The following is a 25,200-nucleotide window of genomic DNA, read 5'->3' on the forward strand; positions in this document are numbered from 1 at the left end:
TGACATACTTCAACGAAAATGTGTTAGTGTGCGTGTTGTGACACTAGTCACTCGTCCGTACACAAAAAGAGATCGAGGTTTGCAAGATTTGTCTTTGACGTGTGTCATTTTCTATGTATTTGTGTCGTCATTACAGAGGGCTTACCGCAAACCACGTTCGACGTGTTGCCTCCCTGTCACACTTACGTATGAATTTACAAGTGCCATAGAGAGGCAACACGTCGAACGTGGTTCGCGGTAGGGCCTTTGATTGGATTTTGTATGTAAGTGTGTGAGAAGTGCGACTGTGTGCACCTTCCCCCCGCGAAAAATGGCAGAATGATTTGTACGATGAGATATCGCTTGGGCCCCTCCCTTCCGACGTGTCGGAAGCCGGTGTTGCTCGAAGTCCATTTGTGTCATTCAAACGCTTTTTTTAACGCGCGTTGAAAAAGCTGTCGTGCGAACGGGGCCTAAGAACCAGGAAAACTATACTCATTTAAAGTAGCTAACACACTATCGCACCGCACCGCGACCCTGGTGCGTCGCACTCATGAATGAGAGCGAGAAACAGATATCTTTTTCTCGCCCTCACTTACCGGTGCGAAGGGTCGCGGTGCGTGCAAATTGCAGGCACCTTTCTCTGTCATTCTATTCTAATTATAGCTGGTTTTGCAAATCTTATCAATAAAAAAAGGCGCGAAATTCAAATTTTCTATGGGAAGAGATCCCTACGCGCCTAAATTTTTCAAATTTGCCGCCTTTTTCTACTGACCAGATCTGCTTGACCAAGTATACATTTCATGGATCGAACAATTGTTTCCGTCTGGAAAGCCCCCTCCACACTCGTGCGCGAATTGCGGCGCGAAGCCGCGAACGCAAGTGTGGCGTCGATGTTCGCAGACAGCGAAATCGACTCCACACTCGCGTTCACGGCTTCGCCCGCGATTCACGCGCATAGTCTGGAGCGGGCTGAAGAAAAATATATCTCTTTCTCGCTCTTACTTATGGGCGCGACGCACCAAGATCGCGGTGCGGTGCGATAATATGTTAGCTACTTAACCTTACCATTATCTGCTTATTTTTTGCGCATGGCAACATTACTGAATCGTAAACTTAAAAATCGTCGCCCCATCCCTAGAATATCACTCTATGTGTCAAATATTTATAGTCTGTGGTGTGGAGCGAAAAGTGGACGCCAATTATTGGGCTGTACATTCTTGGGTTGAGCAATCCCGGGTCGAACATTATCGGTACGGGCCAATAATATGCGACCAATATTCGGCGTCCACTAAATGGATTCGTATTATTGGGTCGTGTATTATTGGGTTGAGCGTTATCAGGGTGTACAAGCTCGGTCCGTGCCAATAATACGAAGCCACTCTTTGAACAGGGCAGTAGTGTACAACCCAATAATACGCATCCAAAAAAGTGGACGCCTATTATTGGGCTGTACATTATTTGGTCGTGTATTAACCGGACTCAGTTAGCGTGTATTCCTTATCGTTTTATTCCTGTTACTTGTTATCATTCGTTGTTATTGAACTTAGTGTTTTGTGTGGTACAAGTCGTTTCGTAGTAATAACGTACGTGTGCGTACGTACTTTATGTTTGAAAATCCCTTAGAATGGGAAACAAGAAAGGACGAAAACCTAGTGCATCAGTGAGGTTGAAGCGGAAACGTATAAGCAAACATGCTCTGGAATGTCGTTACACCAAAGCCGCTGCACAGTAAGTACCTACCTACAATAACAAACTTACCTCTCGTGACATAGATCCGTGCGTGAGAGTATTGTTTTTATTTTTATTATAAAGGTTACTTTCAATGATCAGACAGGCCGAATACTAGGGGTTTAGTCTAGCAGACCAATAAAAGCTTGCAGCGATTTTGATAGCCCACGCAGTGCAACTAGTGCAAGTGCTATTTATAATTATATTTTCATAGAAGTTTGACGTTTACTGATCAATAACTAGGTACAATAGAATAATTTCCTTATTTTATTATTATTGCCTAACAAAATAAGACTAATGATCTCGTTAATTGGATGGAATCTTTATACTATAGTTCAAGTACACTGTATTTTTCTTCTAGGCCACCTGATCCACATGACCAAATTGACAGTGAAGTGTGTCATTCTGTTCAAGAAACCACAAATCAACCTGAACCGTAAGTATTATTAAGTTTAATTATGAGTAATAATAATAATATTAAGTAGGTACTTATGTTTAATTTTACCTCACAGCCAGGTTAGCCTGCATTTATGCTAGCTGGAACCAAACTGGTGGTACATACCCGCACCCGCAGATATTCATACCTTACCCACATGTCAATATTTAACAAATTCCTTTCAGCATGGTTACCATTGGAACCATATTAGTAAGCCTCTGGTATCTATTTTGTCTGTTTGTCTGTCCATGTGAACGAAAGCAGTATGTCATGAACTATAATATGTTGGTATTTGAAGTTTTCAATGTGTTTATGTCGTTACTTAAAAATGGTAATAAATTGCATTAGGTACCATAGTGTCTGTAGTCAATAAGTCGGGCAGCAGCTCAAAATTTCTGTAAAGCAGATACAGATGGATTGCAACCTAACTGCAATTTGTGTATGATTTGCACGCCAACTGCGATGTCAGCATGCAGTTTCCATACAAGTTGCAGTTGGTTGCAGTCCGTCTGTACCGGCCTTAAGCTGCTCATTTTAAGTAATACAAATAAATAATTTTGTGAAATAGGTCCTGTGTCTGGTGTCCATGTCCCAATATATATCTGTAATTTAATTGAGTTGACTTGTTTTAAGCAGGAAATTGTAAATAAGTCAAAATACAAACATGTTTTTCAAACAGGTTTGCCATACATGGAGTCGGTCACATAATGGAGCATGATGGTTACTTGTTTAATTACAGCTTATTTATATTTTTCATTGTTACAGATCTTCTGCTCATGGAGATAATTTGAGTGAAGACACTGAAGGCAATGATTTTATTATAACACCTGAAAATATACCTACTGGCCCTGAACAGTAAGTAAAGATTTTATTTTATATTTATTACATGGGTTGAAAACATTGACATATATCTAAAGATGGGCCTTACGGGCGTTAATTCGTGAGTGACACTGCTGAACTAGCATCATTCTTAGTGTAGTGCCTGTAAGGATCTATATATTTCAATGGTTCAATAGCACTGTTCAATAGTTATTTGTTTTACAGGGGGGCAAAGTTGTTGTTTAACCGCTCATGCTAATATTGATGCCCGAGCAAGCGAAAGATTCCAAAATTGGAAAAATGGAACCTTGAGCGTTGCGAGGGTTTCAAAGCACGAGGGTTAAACAAAATTTGCCCCCGAGTGAAACACAAAATTTTTCACCACATCAAACTGAAGCAATTATTAAACGTAAAATATCAAACAAAATCAAACCAAATCCAAATTAATGTTATTAAATGTTTATCATCCAAAATCATCATTTAAAAGTCAATTCTACCAGCAAACCGCTACCGCTTCCAGGACCAGAGGCGACACGACCTAGATCTGCCGAAACATAGATTAAGAAAATCTGCTCTCTACTTACACATACTTAGGACCTAAACTTTATAATAAGATCCCAAGGAGTATAACAAAACGTTCACACCAACTTAGGATTTATATTAAAACTGAAGTCGTTTTTAATCCAAAAGGCCTATTATTCCGTTGCTGAATTCTTGGATGAATAGCTCGACGATAAATATTATTTTTAATTTTTTATGACATTCTGAGAATTTTATTGTTGTATTTTTATTCTTTAACCGACTTCCAAATCTCAAAGAAGAGGGTTATCAATTCGGTTGTATGTTTTTTTTTATGTTTGTTACTCCATATCTCCGTCATTACTGGACCGATTTTGAAAATTCTTTTTTTGATTGTATGTATATGCATACAGATTGGTCCCGTTTTTGTCAAAACCCAGTTCTGATGATGGGATCCATGAGGAATCGAGGGAACTCCTCAAATCTTAAAGGCATACATATTGTGATTTTTAGGTTTTTATCAACAAATAAAGGATATACATCCAAAAAAGTGACATTTGATGAAGTGGAACTGCTGATGATGATCAGAACGGAACTCTTCAACGACGCATAGCTCGCGTTTGGCGATTTGTCGTCTGCGTTATGTTTATTAAGCAAGTTAAGTTTTTAAGACACATTTTTGTCAAGCTCGAGTTCTGATGATGGGATCCATGAGGAATCGAGGGAACTCCTCAAATCTTAAAGGCATATATGCGTATAGAGATTTTTGTATTTACATCAGAAAATCAAGCATTTTAATTAAAAACTGTCGCATTTGATGAAGTGGAACTGCTGATGATGGCCAGAATAGAACTCTTCAACGAAGCAAGTTAAGTTTTTAAGCCACATTTTTGTCAAGCTCGAGTTCTGATGATGGGATCCATAAAGAATCAAGGGAACTCCTCAAATATTAAACGCATAAGTATAGATTTTTTTGTATTTTTTATGAATATGAACAAACATAAGAAAACAACTCAAAATTTGCATTTGATTACAATGATTACTTTGCCTCACATGTGAATAAAATGCAACTTTGCTATCAGTTTTTGAAGTGCAAAGTAAGCCTTTCCGAGCTGGTGTGGTGAAAAATAAGTGAATAATTGTATCCCAACAATTGGCTGTCGTTTTAACTTGCCGACAAAAGAATTGAGATCTATAGTTCGTTTTTTTTTAGCATTAGAAATAAGGTAAACAATCTTGATGTGTTTTTTAATTGAAAAACACATTTTTAAAATAAGTTACGGCAAATATGTAACAATTATGAATCTAATACGATCATTAATATTCTTCTGCTTTCATAAGTAATAGTTACTGATTTTTAAAAAGCGTTTTTCAATTAAAAGACATATCAAGATCGCTTACCTTCTTGCAAGTTTTTTCTAATGCTAAAAAAACGAACTATATATTGGTGCCAAGTTCTGTGCTGTGTATAAAATCCTGTAATTAAGGAACTTGGCTTTGATTTTGTAGCCTATATAATGAAAAAAGGGAACCTATTTCTTACAAACTACTTAATACATTTTTCTTCCTCACTCTGTATAAGATAAGGTGGGTGAGAACCTTTAAGTTTTTGTGATCTCTAAGATGTGCTTATGACTCCCTTCTCCCAGTACTGGAATCAGTTACGTATCGCTGCCATACATGACCCAAAAATTTTTTATTAAGCTATAAGCTTCATCACATCTGATATTTGAGTAATTCTAAGCATTTCTAGCCTGGGGTGGGGGGGAGGGTGGGGTACAAAGATGGCCGCCACCCGTCATCTTTAAAAAAAATCTATTCTGATCCTGGTGGGTACTAGGGCAAGTTTGGTATCATTTTCGTATAAACCAAAGACGTAGAATTCATTGCTGATATTTGTTTTTTTCAGTTTCATAGTAATTTTACAAGAAAAACGTAAAAAGGTGAAAAATTTGGTTGGAGATTTTTGCTACGCGGAGCCGAAACTACAAAAGATAGAAAGTTGAAATTTGCACACTAGATTACATTTATAAAGTGTACAAGAGATAAGAAGCGATTTTGAGAAATTCAACCCCTAAGGGGGTTAAAAAGGGGATGAAAGTTTGTATGGGGTTCAAGTTTTATTTTAAGCTAGGAATTTGAAACTTCGTAAAACGATATATTATTAAAATACAAGAAAACTAATTTCAGCGTTTTTGAAAATTCATCCTCTAAGGTGGTGAAAAAGGGGTTGAAAGTTTGTATGGATATCAAAAAATTTTTCGAACGCGGGACTTGAATCTTTGTATTTGGGGATATTATTAAAAGACAGAAAAAGTAATTTCAGCGTTTTGTAAAATTCATCCCCTAACAGGGTTAAAAAGGGGTTGAAAGTTTGAATCCATTACAAATCCGAGTAGACACACATTTCTTATTGCCTCCCAGGCTTGAAATGCTTAGAATTACTCAAGGAACATATGTGATGAAGCTCATAGCTTAATAAAAAAATTTTGGGTCAACTTTATAACTGCTTCCGCTACAGTGAACCGATATACATGTGAAACTGTATTTAATGAAATATTTCTAAAAGTTTATTTTTAAAAGGTAGTTTTAATTAATTTGTTGTTATTTTATTAATAATTTTCTATAATTTCAGTGGCCACGAAACAAAATATGGCAGGAGGATTGTCAATGTGGCCCAGTTCTTTGACAAGTTACAAGAAATATCTGCACATGGCCCTCTCAATTGCGGATTACAATCAGTTCAGATCATATCAGAAACACGAACTGGTCTTATCTCACTTTACACATTAGAGTGCAAAATGTGCAATATGAGGTTTCATATTCACAATGACAATGCTGCTGATACATTGGACTTGAACATTAGCGCAGTGGCAGGCACAGTAGCAATTGGGTGTGGCTACACTCAACTCACTGATTTAACAGCTGCTATTGGCATACCTCCAATGTCAAAAAATATATTTTCTGCCAGAATGGCGGTTGTACACAAAAAGTGGGAAGAAGAATTGTATAAATCAATGACCCAGGCTGCTGAAGAAGAACGCGAATTAGCTATAAAAGAGGGAAGAGTCAATTCTGAAGGCATTGCTATCATAGATGTGATAGCTGATGGATGTTATTCCAAAAGGTCCTATAGAAAGAATTATTCTGCTTTATCAGGTGCAGCTGCTATTATTGGCAAAAGGACTAATAAAATATTGTATGTAGCAATAAAAAACAAGTATTGCTCAATTTGCTCTGTAGCACAGAGTAGAAACATAGATGCAAAGGAACACAATTGTTTCAAGAATTACTCAGGTAAATATAAAGCCCACGTGGGCAGCGTATGCAATGCATTATGGAATCTGGACTCTGAAAGTTGTGTTGTGTTGCGTATGACAAATATGTTTCTAAGCATATAAATATCAGGATTGAGATTTCATAATGCTTACCCTGTTAATGGTTACCCAGGGTCACTTTAAAAACATGATTTATAGTAGGAACCTATCTAAATATATAATAAATAAATAAAATAAAAATAAAATAAAGCCCGTTCTGTAATGGATAACTTACTAAGCTAAAAGTATAAAGTGTAGCCAAGGTGTGTGTGTGTACGTACTTAGACAAGGGCCAGAACAGAAAAACATCAATAAATAGTTCATTGACCCTATTTCTTTTTTTCGGTCCTACTGATATTATAGGTACCATGTTGTTTATCTAAAATTTTATAATATGCTAATAGTATAAGGAAACCTACACATAATACGGTTACAATTATTCTCTAAATGTGTATCTATTTACTATTATGTAATCATCTAATTTTGTTGTACCTACATATTATGCATTTGTTTCAGGGCCCTCTACTGGAATGGAGTCAGAGATTTTAGTAGAAGGTTTCAAAAGGAGCATTGATATGCATAACCTCATATATGGAAGGTTGATATCGGATGGGGATGCTAATACTTATGCAAAAATATTGCAGACAAGACCATACAAGAACCACACAGTGGAAAAAATTGAATGCCGGAATCATTTACTGCGCAATATGTGTAATAAACTTGCTGCTCTGCAAACGGACACAAAGTATCTCCTGAAATTCAGGAGATATGTGATCAAAGACAGAATTAAGTCAATCAGAAGAGTCATCGTCAAAGCTATAAAAGAACATAAAGGTACAAATAATGTTGATCGTCTTTATCGAGACATTGTTACAGCACCCGATCATGCTTTTGGCATTCATACAAAATGCAAACCATACTTCTGCAGCCAAAATAATGAAGATCAAAAAATAGACCAGGACTTTTTCAGCAATAGTATTTGGCAGCAGATAAAATCAATTATCAGCCAATTTGCTGTCCATACGAGGAGTTTAATTTTTGATGTTGACAGCAACGCTGTTGAGAGATACCACAGCATTGTGGCAAAATTAGTAGGAGGAAAGCGGATTAATTTTACACAAAGATACCAATATCAAATGAGATGCAATGTAGCAGCGTTAACGTTTAATACGCAAAAACCTTTATCCGTGCTGCACAAAGCAATTAGGATTGTTCATTTTTTTTCAAATGTTCTATTTCGAAAACCATTTCGAGATATAAGGTTTTTAAACAGTTTCCGACATTTGCTGCGATATAATAATTGAGGATTGAAGATATTTCAACAAATATCCTTATGACCTTAGTTTGACCTTCTCCTGGGCTGAATGTAAAGTCATTGCATAATAAAAGTTATCGAACCATAGTAAATAAATCCGTCACTCACGTATTGTCAAAGTTATCATTGTCATCGATTGTCATAACAATATTTTTCAGTTAAACCGCTGCGCTTGTTTGTTACAATTTGATTTATAATTAATACCTAAACAGTAGATTTCATTGCTTAATATATATCAAAAACCTTGTTCCTATGTGTGGGAATGATTCACAAAAATAATAGTTCGAATCCACGAAGACCTACGACGTGAAAGATGGTGCCGTGAATTAAACTTGGAATACCTACCTACTTCACGTGTTACACACAGTATTGCTGTGAGAATCACGTCGATGTAAGTATAAAATTAATTTTAATTTACTACAATTAAGTATTTAAAAGCTCACTTTATTGGTAGGGTCGTGGTATCTATTTATTTTCTGTGGTAATGTAGCCAGAGTATCTAAAGGCAAACCGTTAAACAGAGATGGTGCCTACTAGAAAGAAGGAATATACAAGAATACATAGCCATACTCAAAATTCAGCCTGAAACTGCTTTAAAAAGATATAATTTCTAATTTCCAGGTACATGTTGCAGTTCAAGCTGCTGATATCATAGTGGACAAGACTTAATAAAGAGTTGTGAATAATAAAACATGTTTTTGTTTACCTACTTTTTTATTAATTTGGGAAATATGTTATACATATATGTTTCCAAAAAAAATACATAGTAACTTTACATTATGTATGTTTATCATGTTCTGCACGAGCATCTGACAATGATGGCTTCTTGTTGACCATCCAGAAGAGAAGTGTATGGTTTGTTATTTACTCTGTTCCCAGGCATTATTTACGGTCGTAAAGTATTACGACGATTAATAATTAATATGACGTTCGTTTCAATACAAAATGCTCAACTTTGTTCTGGGCCCAAGTGCAGTTACATATCTCACAGCTGTATCTAAATAGGAATCACGATGACCTGAAATAATAGGATATAATTAGCAAAATTGGCATGTTCCTAATATAGTAGTATAAGTATGTAGTACAATATCCAAACAATGGTGACAAGCCGGTAGAAAGCACCCACTGGGTGCTAAGCTACCTTTAGCAATGGACGCTTGTAACGATTTTATGAATCCAATCTTCTTACAAATCGAATCAGTTAAAATATATATGATGTAGGTAACTTACATTTGTATTTTTGCTCCCTTGATTTCAGCCAAGTTATGGTTGGAGTTGGATGCTATATGGATACATACTCCAATAAAACTAAGTTATATTATATAACTTAGGCAGATTTCTGGAATCAGCTTTCTCAAATTTATAGCGTAGGTATTTTGAAATTAATTGTTCAAAATAAACGAGTTTTCCATTCCAGACGATTGTTATTTATAGAAACACGTGACACTGACATTGTCGACAGGTGACATTACAATCAATTGACAATGACAACTATTTTTTTAATGCTTGTTGTTGCTTGTGCATTATCCTAATCAGCCGACGACATGTAATTTACGAGAAGTCGTATCTCATATTTTCAATAAATTATAAATATTCAACCGAGCTACGAATTACTAAATCATTCAAATTGGTATCTTAAATTAACCTATATTTTCAGAAAATAAAATAAAAATGGGGGTCTAAAAAAAATGAACAATCCTAATTGTAGGACGAAGCCCTCGTAACGAAATTGCGAGAAATGAAAAAAACAAAGCAAAAAGTCGTTTGCTAACAGCGAAATACCCGAGAAAGAAGAGGAGGTTATTTCAAAAAGAGGATACAAGAAATTATGGCCCGGATTGCTCAAAGCCTGATATCGACGATGACATGATGATTAAAGCCAAACAAGACTTTTTGAAAAATCTTGAAAAATCCAGCGCTGAACGAGAGAGAATATGTCGAGATACTATTCTACAAGCAGGCAGTAGCGAATGGCTTGAGTTGCGACGAAATATATTGACCGCATCTAATTTTGGCCGCGTAGTCAAGAGAAGGAAAAATATTAGCTGCCAAAATATTGTGAAAGATATTTTGTACAAAAAATCCATTGAACATGTGTCTTCTATAAAACACGGAAAAGACCATGAAGCAGACGCTTTGCAACAATTAGCGCATCAAGAAGGAGTCAAAATAGAGCCATGTGGACTGTACATTGACTCCGTAGTCCCATATTTTGGAGCAACGCCAGACGGATTGATTTCAGATCAAAAAATGATAGTCGAGATAAAATGCCCAAAATCGGCCTACAATATAGGGTTAGAAAAGGCGATCGAAGAAAAAAAAATCCCGTTTTATAAAATGAATAAAGATGGTGTACCACAAATAAACAAAGAACACAATTGGTATTACCAAATTCAAGGCCAACTCCATGTTACTCAAATGCAAAAATGTCTGTTCGCAATTTGGTTAGGGGCAAACTTCCCGCTGAAAACCGAAACAATATTAAGGGACGACAAATTCTGGAAGGAAAAAATGGAAAGGCAGCTAACAGAATTTTATTTAGATTGTCTTCTGCCCGAAATTATTGACCCCAGGCACACACGGAAAATGCCGATTAGAGACCCCGCCTACATAACAGAAGCCATTAATCAGAAAGAGAGGAAGAAAACCTCTGCGCCACCAAGAAAAAGAAAACTAGCTGAAAACAGTGAAAACATACCACCCCCCAGCCGTCGTAGTCGCAATAAATAAACGATAAAAACTGTTTTATTTGTATTATTCCAAATATAACATTATAGTGTTCAAAATTACACGAAGAAAACCGAGATCTTGGTTTTTATTTTAATTCTACTAGGTAATGCAAAAATTGCTTTTATGTCTATGTGTAATTCTGAACACTAGGAACTTTTTTATTTTATTAATTACCTTTCCATGGCCAGTGGTGAATTTGCAGTCTTGGCTGCCCTAGGCCTCAGGCTCTGAAGTAAATACAGTCACGCTTTGTGATTGTTGAACCATTTAGACTCCTCACTAAATTGCTTATTCAATACGTACGCTATGGAATGTCCAATTTAGCTAGAGCCCTAAATGGATCAACAATCACGGAGCGTGACTGTACTAGCCACCTCTTTCTCAGCACCTACCATATTATTATAAACTGGCCACCCTAGGCCCGGGCTTTAGGGCAAATCCGCCACTGTCCATGCCTGATATAGGGGATAAATGGGGATATTATTATTCTCATCGGTCATTTATACCTACATAGGACCGAAAAAAATATGGGCTCTGAAGGGACTCTACCTTGAAACGTTGAGATAGCTTGCTCAACTTAAAGTTCGTTTTTTTTAGCATTAGAAAGAACTTGCAAGAAGGTAAGCGATCTTGACAAGTCTTTTAATTGACAAACGCTTTTTAAAAATCAGTAACTATTACTTATGAAAGCAGAAGAATATTAATGATCGTATTAGATTCGTAATTATTACATATTTGCCGTAACTTATTTTTAAAATGTGTTTTTCAAGTAAAAGACACATCAAGATTGTTTACCTTATTTCTAATGCTAAAAAAAACGAGGCATAGGTACAAGTAGAAAAAAAACTGAATGCAGTTTTACTATAGGTACATATAGCAAAATTAAAAGAATGTTTCCTTTTTACGTAAAATAAGCTAAGTATTATTTGGTATTATAAAGATTTAAAAGGTAGTTCCAGGGCCCATAGAATTTTTCTATCATGTATAGAGTTGACCTAGGGAAGTCTGCAACGATTTCGATAGCATGCAGAGCAAGTGTTATTTTATACGTCATAATTTATTTCATAAAAGTTTGACGTTTAAAATAACACTTGCACTGCGCGTCCTATAGAAATCGATGCAAACTTATCTTGGTCTAACTCAAGTTGTTAGATCAGCAGTTGATGTGGAACAGAAACTTTATTTCACTTGTCTTGTCACTTATTTATATTATTTTACCTGTATAAGCGCCATCTGTTCGTTAAGCCGCGCGACTGTTCAACGATAGTCGCAATAGCGCTATGGATCTTAACTCTTGAATAAATACAGAGATGGCGCGCAAATCAAAACCAATCGATACAGACATCCAAGGGCACTTGCTTTACTCTACACCTTTTGCTCGGAAAACATATAATAAAAACTAAAAAATGCGCGTTTTCCCGGATATAAGATTCGGGGGTGAAATACCTATAAGTATATCTAGATCGATATTTCACCCCCGAAACCCCCCTTTTAAACCACCGAAATCTTTAGAGCCGTTTCAGAGATCCCCCAAATATATAAATATAAGTACCTATAATATATTAAACTTTCGCGTTTTGAATACATATTAACTCACATTAAGTTGTCTCCACTGAACGCCATTATTATCCTCGAGTTGTGCGAGAAGCAATTGAAATCAAGAAACACCCCAGGAATTTTAATAGGGAGGATGGTTTCAACTTATCGCCAACTTGGGAACCAGTGATACAGAAGCTAAAGCCAAAGGATCTATCTTCGGACGGGTGCGTGGATATTGTGAGTGTTGCGTGTCGGACTATTGACAATAATTAACATTATGTGTGGTGGGTGGTTTGAAAATGTGATGTCTACCCCAAACTTTTCCATACACTTTTCGTCGGGTAGATGCACAAATCTCTGTTTTGACATTTTGCTGGGACAATCAGTCAGCCGCGACCACGACCAGTGAAACCTGTGTCGAAACGTCGGTAAATAAAGGTAATTGAATATAATTCGCGTTAGACCCGTCTATAATGTGAGTTAATATAAGTACCTACTTAATACAAGAATTACTCGTTCAAATGTATATGTCGGCGGCCGATCGTAAGATTAGGCAGATCGTAATGTTCCTGTGTAATGTTTTGACGATAGTCACATTAAACCAATATACAGGATAGTATAGGTAGGATAGGTTCGTTAGGTTGCTTCACATACTCGAAGGGCAAACTGCCCAGAAATTTTTCACATTTCACGATATGCCTAGGAATTTCACGATACGCCTGATCTTACGATCGGCCGCCGACATGTATATTAAGATAGGCTAATATTTGACAACTTTGTTCAAATGCGCGAACTTCGCACTCAGTTATTAATTAGCAGTACGGCGGCGCCAAACAGTCAATTACGCCCATTTTCATACCATTTTTGAATAAAAAAGGAGATACCGGAACGGCACGAGGTCTCAAGCTACAATTTGGCTGGTCCTCGAAATGAAATCACAAGCTCATTAACATTTTTACCGCAGCGCGCATTTGAGCGGATGCCGCCGCGAGACCGAACGGTGTGCGGTGTAACATACTGTTCCAGTACCGCTATAATATTCACTTGGTATATCGAATTAATATGGACTACACAATAATGTCAGTCGGGTCGTACTGAACAATAGTCGTTGCATTGTTCTGACAGGAATCGTGAATAACGTAGGTGCATCCTACTTATAGTCATCAATGTCCAAAAAATGGTATAGTAGCGAATTTACTTTTTCTCATCAAACAGTTATTAACTCTAAATAATCGGTGTTAACCCTTTAACAGACGTGATAGAAAAATTCACAACTAAAGCCTCATTGCTATTTCATAGTCCTAAAAATTCAACATCATCGGTATGTACTGGATTCGTACCGCCAGTTCATATGGCAGGCAGATTCGTCAGTTATGTGGTACCTACTGGAACTGGATAGTGAGTAGGTATGTCATTTATTGTTATGATGTGGATGTGAGCGTAGTACTTATTATGATGTATCCGTATGATTCAGCCAGCACCACGGTTGGGTGACGGCGGCAGATTTGAAACAGTAACATAGATGGTGTGACGGATGCGCAGGCTCGGGCCACATGACCCGCCGCCGGACCATAACGACCATTGTTGTCGTGTCGGCATGCCTCGATCGCTACACTTTATAGGCAAATGGGCAATGTAATTATTCACAACACTGTTGATATACAACACATGCCATATCTCGTTCGACTAGGTATACTTAACATTTGACATTTAGCACGATGTACTGCATCCGTTTCGCTTGCAAAAAAATCATAAATCTTAATTAAATATCCCCGGGACTTTGATATCGTAGGTAGGTACGTGTTGTGACTTATCAAACGTCTCAAACTGAGCCTACTAGGTACGTATCTAGAGATGAAAAAGCTAAAATTCGCTTTTATATAAATCGACTAAGTTAGCCACCTAATCCTATCCTATCCTATTATATCCTACTTACAACACCGATTGTTCATTGGACCGTATGTACCTACTTACCTATAGTAGGTACCTACACGCATTCTCACGTGAATTCTCTTCTATAAAGTACAAGCTTTATTAGTAACCATTTTGTACAACACAATCGTAATAACATAACGTTTAGGTCCATGATATATGTACGTGACCTTAAACATGCGCGACAAGCCCTAGAATTACCGCACAACCCATTTCGCAGGACTCCGTTGTTCCCTGAGTGAACTATATAAAGCACCATTATCATATGACAATTATTCCCACGCCTTACGGGACTTACGGAAACTTGAAGTCATCGCAGGTCACCGCAATTGTCATGATCCTCGCTATTATAATAAAGAACTACAAAGTAAACCGGTGATCACGACACAAGAAATGACACTATCTGGCGGCGGTACGATGATTTGAATATTTTGAATGAATGTACAAGTTTAGAATGTTGGATTCTAAGTTTTGGAATCTTTAGCTCGAGTTTATTTCATGTAGGGACAGTATTTAGGACTAATATCAGGTGAACATTTCAGATTGGGCTGGCTGGTAGAGTGAAAAAAGTTCATGTTATATTTAGTTAGGCGTTAGGGCATAATGATTATATTAACATTTTCACATTTTATATCATGGTAGCTACTTAAAGTAGCGATCGCGATATAGCATAATAATTAAGAGTCAGGTTGGAATGCAATGCGCACAAAAGCGCCTCCTCCTATATATGCATTATTGTGCGTATGGGAAAGCGCCAAATGATATTTCCTACATAACATCCCTTAAAACTCATTGGTAGGTACGAGGTGTAGTTTGATCTATGGCGACCATTGGAAGCCGGTTACCAGCTATCTACAGCGCACAAAAGCTATTCATTCAAAATGCGTATACAAGGGAACTGTCATCAAAACAAAAACACGATCTGACCATTCGGTAACGGTAGCTAGAACACTGCCGCACACAAATTGTATCGTTACGCGACCTACGTTTTAACGGGCCTGTTTTCCAGGAAAATTCTGGCCTCTACGTGCATAAGTAATATTAGTAGTGCTTCAACCTGTCACGTACGTTAACGGTGTTGTGGGGATGTAGGATTGAGTACACTATTACTTTTTAAGGAATTCGATACACTATTCAACAATCGGTACCGAGGTAATTTCGAGTTATTCCAAGGCTAATAAGTACAAGCTTTGTTTACTTGTTAATTTAGGTAGATGCATACCTAAGTGTTTTTACTTTTGTCAGAGGTGGAGGGAATCCTCATTGGATATATCCAGCCCTGTTTGCCAGAAATCGGTAGGCAAGTGATGCATCACAACAGGCCGACTAACGTGAACGGTCGCACTGCCTGAATTTGGGCTCAAACGATGTTCATTTATCAGAACAGGCGAGCTTCTTTTATTTATCTCGGCATGCAACTGCAGTGTAATTGAATCAGCTTTACGTGAGGTCGTTGCAAGAATTTAGGCTTAGTTGACGGTCCCTACTGCCTAACAACTTGTCGCCGACACAAAAGATGTAAATCCACGGCGCATTCCCAAGTAGCATTGCAAGCTGTATATAAGCTGTATTGAAGTTTATTTGTATACTATAAGCTGTACAGTTAGGCTGTACGAAGGCTGTATAAGCGCTTATACAGCCCTTATAAGTTAAAAAAGGGCCCAAATTATACAGCCTTTCGCGTTATTAGAGCTGTAGAGTAGCTGTATAAGCAATACATAAGCTGCATAATAGCTGCATTACAGCTATATTTCGGTGTAACAGGAAACCTTAACACTACAGATAATCTCTTATAAGTACGATATAAGAATATGAGTTTTAAATGAGTTTTTAAAAATGATTACAAGAGAATAATAATCATTTAGGAAACTAAAATGTCTTAATCTTGTTCATTCGTAATATAGTAATGGCGACAATAAAGTGTTATAGTGGATGGTAAAAGTAAAAGTAAATATTATAGAGGACTTAAGTGGAATATTATACTATTTGTAAGTGCCGATTATTATTTATTGTGAACCTATGTATCTTTTCTGGCAAAATATTCACGCGCCTGCAAAATAACAAAGAGAAACCATAAGGAAAATATCAAAAATCGGTAAAGTTAGTGTTTGTTTTTAACAAAAAGTTTTATAAATATTAATTCTAAGGCTAAAGTTAATTTATTTTAGCTGGTAATCATAATACGATGTTAGTCTGCTTAATATTTGCAAGTATTTCCTTAATTATATTTACAAATACTTTTTTTTTCATTGGAAAATGGCGACAATTTTTAAACAGCTTACAGGATATTTGGAGAGCATTATAATCTTAGTAGCTGTGCTGTGTAATAAATGGAGTGTCATTTACAGCTTTTGTAATTAAAACAGCTTTAGAATAGAAGATTTGTATTCGTTTGGCTGTATTTCGGTTCTCCGTACATAAGTTATAAGTCTCTTTAGAGATCCGTATAACAAATAAAAAAACCCTTAGGTCCAAATGTATTTGGTCTATTCTTCGTTCCATTTCATAATTTTCTAAATTATTAATTTTGTTCGTTACAATTTTTTATTTTAGTGGTCGAAATATATACTTATACGAGTGTAAAATTACGCCGAAATAAGCGACTCTGTCAGTAATACAGAAAAAAGCTGTACTATAGCTGCCATTTATTCGTTTAGTTTTATAATACCCTTACAGACAGAAGTTATACAGCTACTATTCTTATAGGAGAGTAAAATTACGCCATAAGAAATAGCTTTAAAACGGGGTTGACAGATACATTTGTACAGCTACAAGTGCCAAGTGATACTACAATACAGCCTGTATACAGCTCTTACGATAAAATTAGCTTGTAGTGTTTCACAACACTTAAAGTTTTAAAACGGAGTTGACAGATACTTTTATACAGCTAAAAGTGCCAAGTGTTACTACAATACAGCCTGTATACAGCTTTTACGATAGAATTAGCTTGTAGTGTTTCACAACACTTTTAGTTTTATAGTAGATTTTCTATATTCTGATAAAGCACCCCATGATTCCGCAGAATCCTTTATAATGATTTTATACAGCTTGAGCTGTATAATGTCTGTAAAATACCTTTTATACAGCTTAAATCTTTTCTGACACTTTTATACGTCTCTTAAATCACTCTAAGTTCTAAATTGGCTGGTATATTGATGTTGCCGACACTTCCATGCTACTTGGGTTGTTACGCTGTAGCGCTGGCCGTGCGTGGATAATCACCGTTTTTTCCGCATTCAATTAAAAGTGACCTACTGCGGCGCGAGAGAACAAAATAGAGATTTATCTAGTTTATCAACGATTGTGCCGCGAGGGAAGCCCTCTTCAGAGGTCTTCATCAGTCAATAATGGCTGTCGGCGGCTGTCAGTTTTGGATTGTAATCAGCGTCATTAGCGCGATAATGATAGCCGCTTTTTTTGATGACGACTATTAAGATTGAGTTTAATAATAGAGATATATATATGTTAAAGCTTTGAGCAGTAGTTGTTTAATGTTACGTTTATTACCTCTTGATTCGGTTTTAATACACTACGTTACAGAATAACGATTAGACGTGTACGTTTTCACAGTAATGAAAGCGATGTAATAAAGTTTATGTAGATAAATATAAAATAAACTCGACATGTCGTTTGCTCTATCCGTAAGTAATAGCTTTATTTTATAACCACAAGATCGGGCTACCACTGAGAGCCGATAGTCGAATGGTCGAACGCCATCAATAAATAGCTGTAACGGCTATCGCGCGCCAATAAAATGACTAACCGTTTATGGTTGTGCAAGTCAAGTCGATAAAGCTCGCAAATCTCGCCATGCCCCGTCCGCCGCGGCCACATACGTCCCGAACATTAACGCCAAAATAAATAGATAACCGCGCCATATACTCGCCTATCCAGGCACTTCTGAACGGTAATTTAGCGTGGGTACACTCCATAATCGAATATGGCAAAATCAAAATACGGTCACAGCGCCGTTATCGATATGCCGCCGGGGCGATAGTCCCCGAAGTTGTCGATAAATAACGTGAAGAAGTAGGTGGAATGGTTTATGGATGCATAGAGCGGGTAAACGTTCGTTTTGGCGACCCGCGCGACACGGTCAGGATCGCTCCTACTGCCCTACCTCCATTCCACACTGCGGGCCTATTACGCCTACTGGTTTTGTGTAGGCAGCACCTATGCATCCGTGTAAGGCAACGGTATCTTAAAATGTTGCTTTTCCATAATTAACCAGCCGCTCCTTTGAAAATATTCAGTATCTCCCCCTATCAATAAATAACGCCTTTCCCCGAGGATTCTATTACAAGCAATTTAATGTTGTTAAAGTTTATATTAACCTACACCTTTTCTAAGTAAATAGCTATTTACTCTTTTAATCAGATTTACACGGACATGATTTTCCACTAATAGTCTTACAAAAAAACAACATGCTTGTCAGCATGTCACTCTTATTTGCTCGACTAATAATACCTTAGTTACGAAAGTAAATCAACTTGCTTTCAAGCATTTAGCGCACCGTCTCCAGCGGAGCAAGACATCGCGACAAAGCACTGGTTAACACGACTTATAAGTTGTCAATAGCCACGCGCCACGCCTAAACGTAATTATCTACTAATTAAACCATTCGACTAGTCATATAAGCGCTAGTGAAAGCAAAGTTTCACACGTGGCCCATATAATGAGCAAAACGAGAGCAAAACGGCTCGAGTGTTTTGGTTTGTGCGACATTGACATCTCACTAGTGTCAGTCAGTTGTAATGGCAGCTGGCAGCTTTAATGAAGTTGTCTCTTTGTGCGGTTGTGGTGGTATTAGGGCCGTGGTTGAAGGGCTTCCATGCACGGCGCCTGCGGCGTTACACTCGTGACCGTTAGCGTTTACGAATGCCCTCGCCAACTGTTAGGTTTCTGCCCGACGGATTCTCATAGAATCGCTAGTTCATGAGGATAATATCTTCAAATTTAATACAAATTGAAATTATAGCAGTAGGTAACCCAATAATCTTCAACCATACAATCTACCATGGCATGGGTTATTTACCACCCTTCTTGAGAACCATCGTTGATGTATTTACAAACAAGCAATCTCTCCCCGTGGAAAAAGCAAAATATATCTCTACAAAAGCACTGCTTAGGTATTTTGTCCAATTGCTAGGTTGCCAACAATGTTAAAGGTCTATTGTAGATTTTCGCATTTAGGCTGCGGTTCCACCAAAGCGTGGATGCGTAGCTACTACTTACCTACACGCTCAGCGATTAAAACAAAAGAAGTGATTCTACTGATTTAAAAAAAACACATTTCTCGCTACGCAACCTCACACATCTCTGGAGGAAACGTAGCCTTAGCCCAGTTAGTACTCGTACCTAAAGCCTCTGCCTGTATGCCTAATAGTGTAGCATAACATTTAGTTTTAAATTCTACTAGACTGCGAATAATTAAGAAATGACGGTGCACTATGCGTCTAGTCTAGCTATGCGTGCGCAACCCAAATGACACGGTTTAAATTAAACAATTCATGACTGCCAAAAGGTTACAGACTTCAAGCACGTTTTACACTAAGTAGGTAACTTGGCCGGCAAAACATCTTTTGTTCTTAAGAAATTGTAGTTTTTAGGGTTCCGTACCCAAAGGGTAAAACGGGACCCTCTTACTAAGACTTCGCTGTCCGTCCGTCCGTCCGTCCGTCCGTCCGTCCGTCTGTCACCAGGCTGTATCTCACGAACCGTGACACCTAGACAGTTGAAATTTTCACAGATGATGTATTTCTGTTACCGCTATAACAACAAATACTAAAAACAGAATAAAATAAAGATTTAAATGGGGCTCCCATACAACAAACGTGATTTTTGACCAAAGTTAAGCAACGTCGGGAGTGGTCAGTACTTGGATGGGTGACCGTTTTTTTTTGCTCTTTTTTATTTTGCATTATGGTACGGAACCCTTTGTGCGCGAGTCCGACTCGCACTTGCCCGGTTTTATATATTTTCTCATAACCGCTATTTATTCTGTTCTACACAACTACACCTACATACATATTCACAAAGCAATTACACTACCTTTTTTATTTACGGAACTTTCCCTAATTTGAGAAAGAAATACATTATGCATATCAGCAAAACCGCTAAGTACCGATCGACGATATATCTACTTAAGGTAGAACAAAATTGACAAGGAGAACGTCGTTTTTGCTTCAGTTTACCGCAGTAGACACGGGTAATCCATCATAGTGCAAATGGGCTAACTGCCGAGCTGGATACCTAACTGCGCCTGCGATACCAGCGCGACGCCCTGCGCGCCCCGGGCTGCCAGCACTTCCCATTTGTCCCATAAAATTGAGAAAATTATAAGATATAAAGTTCAAATTTGTATAAAAAGTAACGGTGTCTTAGGAATGGAACCCTGTGGCCCTGGCCGCGGACCGGACTTTAGTCCTACTTGTCTTGCGGACTCTAATATTCTACTATATAGATAGAATCTTAGCGCGCTACAAAGTCTACACTGAGAGAAAAATCATTAGTAAACTAAACCAGGAATTAAAAAACAGTTCTGTACTGGGGGAAAAAATTAAGTTTAGTAATAATTATAGACGTTTCACTATTTCTGTAAAGTTTATTTATTTCTATAAACAGCTCAGTAATCCTAAATCTCTTTTCAACAAACAGATATATAATAGAAATTGCAAGAACTAATAGAAATTGCAAAAGTCAATTTGTTCCTATTAGATTGACTCTCCTTGTCCCCGGATTAAGTTTATTTTTGTTATTCTATAGGCCCACTTGCACCATTCCGCTAACCCGGCATTAATCAGTTAAACCGTTAACCTAATGTCAATTTGTACTGGTAACCATGGTAACGCCAGGTTTAACCGGTTAATCCCGGGTTAGTGGAATGGTGCAAGTGCATGGGCGTGTGTTTTTGTTATCCTTTTCTCTCAGTGTACAAACATCAAAAAAGTTACGGAATTATATAGAAAAACCTGTACACGTCAATTATACGACCCCAATTTCGCTCTAGCTGCATGCATGTTAGACCTGTGAGATTTCATGAACACAGTTAATTACCCACATTCGCCACCGGCACACTATGTAATTGTAAAAGAATATCCCGATTCGTTCCGAACATTCGGCCATTGTTGGCGACCTAGTTACAATTGCTCCCCAGATTTGGTAACGACCACACCAAATCCGTCCATGTCATGTAAACAATGAAAAAGATAGTCGATAACGGTGACAGCATGAATGTGGTAGTGATGTTGTATAGTATTTCCATTGTGCAGTTAATTTGGCCGAAGCAGTTTAGAGATTGTGAGATTAGAGCTGCAGATGGCTCGTTCCCGCTGTGACTGCGATCCGTGACACAGATAGCACTAAATTAACGTTTCCTGCCAGCTAGGCTGTGTTCCTAATGTACTGACTTATTACTTATTAAGGTGTATATAAATGTTTTAAAAACTTTATTATAGTTCGACCAAGAAAAGTCTGCAGCGGATTTGATAGCCCACGCAGTGCAAGTGTTATTTTAAACTTCAATGAAATTATGACGTCCAAATAACACTTGCACTCCGTGGCTTATCAAATCCGCTGCAGTCTTTTCTTGGTCTTACTCTATGTAGAGTAGATTTACTGATTGAGACACTTTACTGATTTAAATAAAACACGCCAGTGCTTTAAAGCCAAAAACTCTAATTGACAGCTTCTAATTGTTTTTTGACCGATTAGAAGACATTATTAGGTATTTCATAAATAAATATTTTTGACTGACGAAAATTATCGAGGTTGTTTGGCGAATCGATCTACATATGTATGTATATGGTTGAACTATGGTAATTGAAGTGAAGACTACGCGTATACTGACTGAAACTAGTGTACGAATACCTACCATCGACCACCGTTACCGACTTACCGCGCTTGCATCCCATCGGATGCCACCTAATTAGTAAAAAAAGTGCATGGCAAAGTAACACGCATTACCGCGGTAGCTGTCGTGGATTACATGAGAGCCGTTACAGATAATTTAGTGCGATGTGGGAAAAAGTGTGAAATATCGATAGTTTGCGGTGAGCGCGCATTGTTACGGCGGTAATCGCGGCGAGTAACCAAGCAGCCCTTTCTAACGGGATGGTAGGTTTTCAACAATTGTGCCATAAAGTCCAACATATTAAATATTTTAATTTAATGTCATTAGAAAGGGCTGCTTGGTTACTCGCCGCGATTACCACCGTAACAATGCGCGCTCTTATGCCCCCTTTTGCCCCTAAGTCAAAGACTAGGTAAACTAGGCAACTATTTATTTGGTCCATATTTTATTACGAAATGAATCTGATGCCCACGAACATTACTTGAGATTTCAATTTTAGTACGACGACGACCAACATTATAAACTAGTAGGTATTATTATTTTATTTACTATTCATAATAGCATACGCCTCCACTTAATAACGTTTACATTAAAAACTCTGAAAAAATATTCTCCTCACCAGGGCCGGTAGGTACGCTTAAGGCGCAATAGGTTCGGCCAACGGAGTTTTAGAAAAATCGTTGCACTTGTTAAAATCACAATACGATTGCCAAAAATTTAATTAGCATTCTTGAAGCCTTTATCTAGTTAGTAATTTTATCGATTCGAAATTTCTTGGCTTTAGTTTGATAGAAAAAAATTCACTATCTCGAACATTTATGTAGGTCTAAAATGCACATGATGACATGCTTTGTACTAATGACGAATGTTATTTTTCCTGTTTTGTTTTGATTTTTGTACAATAAAGTGTTTTACTACTATATAGTACATTTTAAATTTGTAACAATATTTGCACAAAAGCAAAAAATAAGAAAATAGCTTCTAAAAATGCGCAATATTTACAAATATGTAATTAAATTTAAAAAACAACATATCGCGATCCCGGGCACGCACAGCTCGCGCACGCTCAAGTGGAGTCAAGGAGAGACAGGAGAGTGAGAAAAGAATCTGACTCCACGGGGCCTTAACCTACTTAAACAGTTACCTATTAAATTTAAAAGTTATAATGGGAATGAGAACATTTTCAAGATGATAAAAAGAGATCGTCGTCTTCATAATCACAAGCCGAGCAGAAAGGAATCAGCGCGTGCACCACTCCGGAGCGGAAGACGTCTTCTTTACTAACGCTACGTCTTACGTAGGCGAACAACGCGCGAACGCGGCGCGGCGCGGCGCGGCGAAAGCGGCCGCCGCCGCGCCGCGCCGCCTGACATTCGCGTGCAAATCGCGCCGCACCGCGTTCGCAACGAGATCGCTTACGTAGGACACTTCTATGGGCATCAAAGGATTGATTTCGCCGCGCCGCGCCGCGCCGCGTTCGCGCGTTGTTCGCCTACGTAAGACGTAGCGTAAGTGTCATCGCAACACTCCGTAACTTACACTCACTTAGTGTACCTACTTAAATGTATTTTCAAACACAATCCTGTATTGTTTATGAATAAAATACTATGACTATGACTAACAACTACTTTTACAGTTCAAAGGTTTCAACTGTACGAGTAGGTACCTTAATTTACTTGCACGGAATAGCTACGTCGATAAACATTTTATAAACCTAATATTCCAAAATAGCGTAAATAAAAAATTAATATTTTCCACAAAAACTGCATGATTTAAAACACAAACATTCTGTCAGATATTTAAGTTGCGTCCTGTAATTCTAGAGTTAGACCAAGAAAAGTCTGCAGCGAATTTGATAGCCCACGCAGTGCAAGTATTATTTTAAACGTCAAACTTCTCTTTTAAATAACACTGGCACTGCGAGGGCTATCAAAATCGCTGCAGACTTTTCGTAGCTTAACTCTACCACTCACTAATGACTAATTTGATGGTGTGCAGACTGAATGTTTTGTAACATTTCATAGCAAAATCTCAGTGCTAATTTGTGTGATAAATTGACAATGCATAATATCCGTCGTTATGATGGGAAGCCATGTCACCCAATTCCGAGCAAACGAGCGTGCGACAATCGTAGCGGCTCCCGTTGGTAAAGCACGGCCAAGTCGAAGGCTCAGCCTAACCAGTATAACTATATCTTTAGCCCAGGATTGGCGTTACAGCGTTTGCTATTGCATTTTTTTCAGCATTTACCTTTGTCAGACCATTGGCACAAATGTCATACATCTAGTTACACTTCTTAGGCTTCCCTGTTATATCCTTAGGCCAGGAAAAGCCATTTCCATGATTTTGTTAGCCACATAAATTGTGGCCGCACCAACGTAGTACTTTTACATTAAATTGTACTGGTAACCATAGTAACTCCAGGTCTAACCGGTTAACCCCGGGTTAGTGAATGGTACAAGTGGCCCTAAGTTACGAACATGAATGCTGGCGTGTGTATAGGAGAGTCCCAAATGCGATGTTTTCGCGTTATTATCCGTACATCCAGTGATATTTATCTCCGTAATTCACAGCTTCTACTGGTTCCACTCAATTATGCACTGTTCTCTCCGATTATGAAAAGTCGTTACGAATCTTGTGGTCAGATCAGACTACATTGGTTCGAACCGCTCTCTCTCGGAACTGCTCTCTCTCGGACGCGCATTATGAATAAATATCCAGGGCTCCCGTTACCGATTACCTATCTGCATAGCAAGCTATCAGGCGTATTCTTGCAGATTCTGTTAGGCTGTCATCCTGGGAACGGAGTTATAAAAGTAATTGAACAGTCAAGATTAGTTACCTAGTGGGGAGTTTCAAGTCCACAGCAGATTGTGCACAGCAGTTCCGTCCAACGTTGGCAGAGAGGGTATGATTTACTACATAATAAACGTATCTAAAATTTCAATATATATAACGCACAGAAAATAAAGAACAATGTTTTTTTATATTTTTTTGGTTTTATAACTGTTATCAATTGAAGAGCCAACGG

At 37.8% G+C, this 25,200-nt stretch overlaps 2 protein-coding genes across 3 annotated transcripts in view; one reads left to right on the plus strand and one right to left on the minus strand.

Moving 5' to 3' along the window:
- Window positions 1–25,200, minus strand: part of LOC134663900 (uncharacterized) — a 92,641-nt gene that overhangs the window by 51,707 nt on the left and 15,734 nt on the right. The window lies entirely within an intron of this gene.
- On the plus strand, window positions 1,470–9,205 carry LOC134664152 (uncharacterized). Its single transcript, XM_063520739.1, has 5 exons — window positions 1,470–1,710; window positions 2,072–2,146; window positions 2,912–3,001; window positions 6,120–6,781; window positions 7,318–9,205. Exons 1-5 carry the CDS (start codon window positions 1,607–1,609, stop codon window positions 8,103–8,105), a joined length of 1,719 nt encoding a protein of 572 aa, XP_063376809.1. The 5' UTR covers window positions 1,470–1,606; the 3' UTR covers window positions 8,106–9,205.

The sequence above is a fragment of the Cydia fagiglandana genome, chromosome 4 (genome assembly GCF_963556715.1).
Source record: "Cydia fagiglandana chromosome 4, ilCydFagi1.1, whole genome shotgun sequence".
NCBI lineage: Eukaryota > Metazoa > Arthropoda > Insecta > Lepidoptera > Tortricidae > Cydia > Cydia fagiglandana.

What these genes read in the sequence shown, in the direction of transcription:
- LOC134664152 (XM_063520739.1), top strand. Translation starts at nt 1,607, where the DNA reads ATGGGAAACAAGAAAGGACGAAAACCTAGTGCATCAGTGAGGTTGAAG. An exon ending in ATACCTACTGGCCCTGAACA is followed by an intron (nt 3,002 to 6,119) that starts GTAAGTAAAGAT and finishes CTATAATTTCAG; the next exon opens with TGGCCACGAAACAAAATATG. An exon ending in TTGTTTCAAGAATTACTCAG is followed by an intron (nt 6,782 to 7,317) that starts GTAAATATAAAG and finishes CATTTGTTTCAG; the next exon opens with GGCCCTCTACTGGAATGGAG.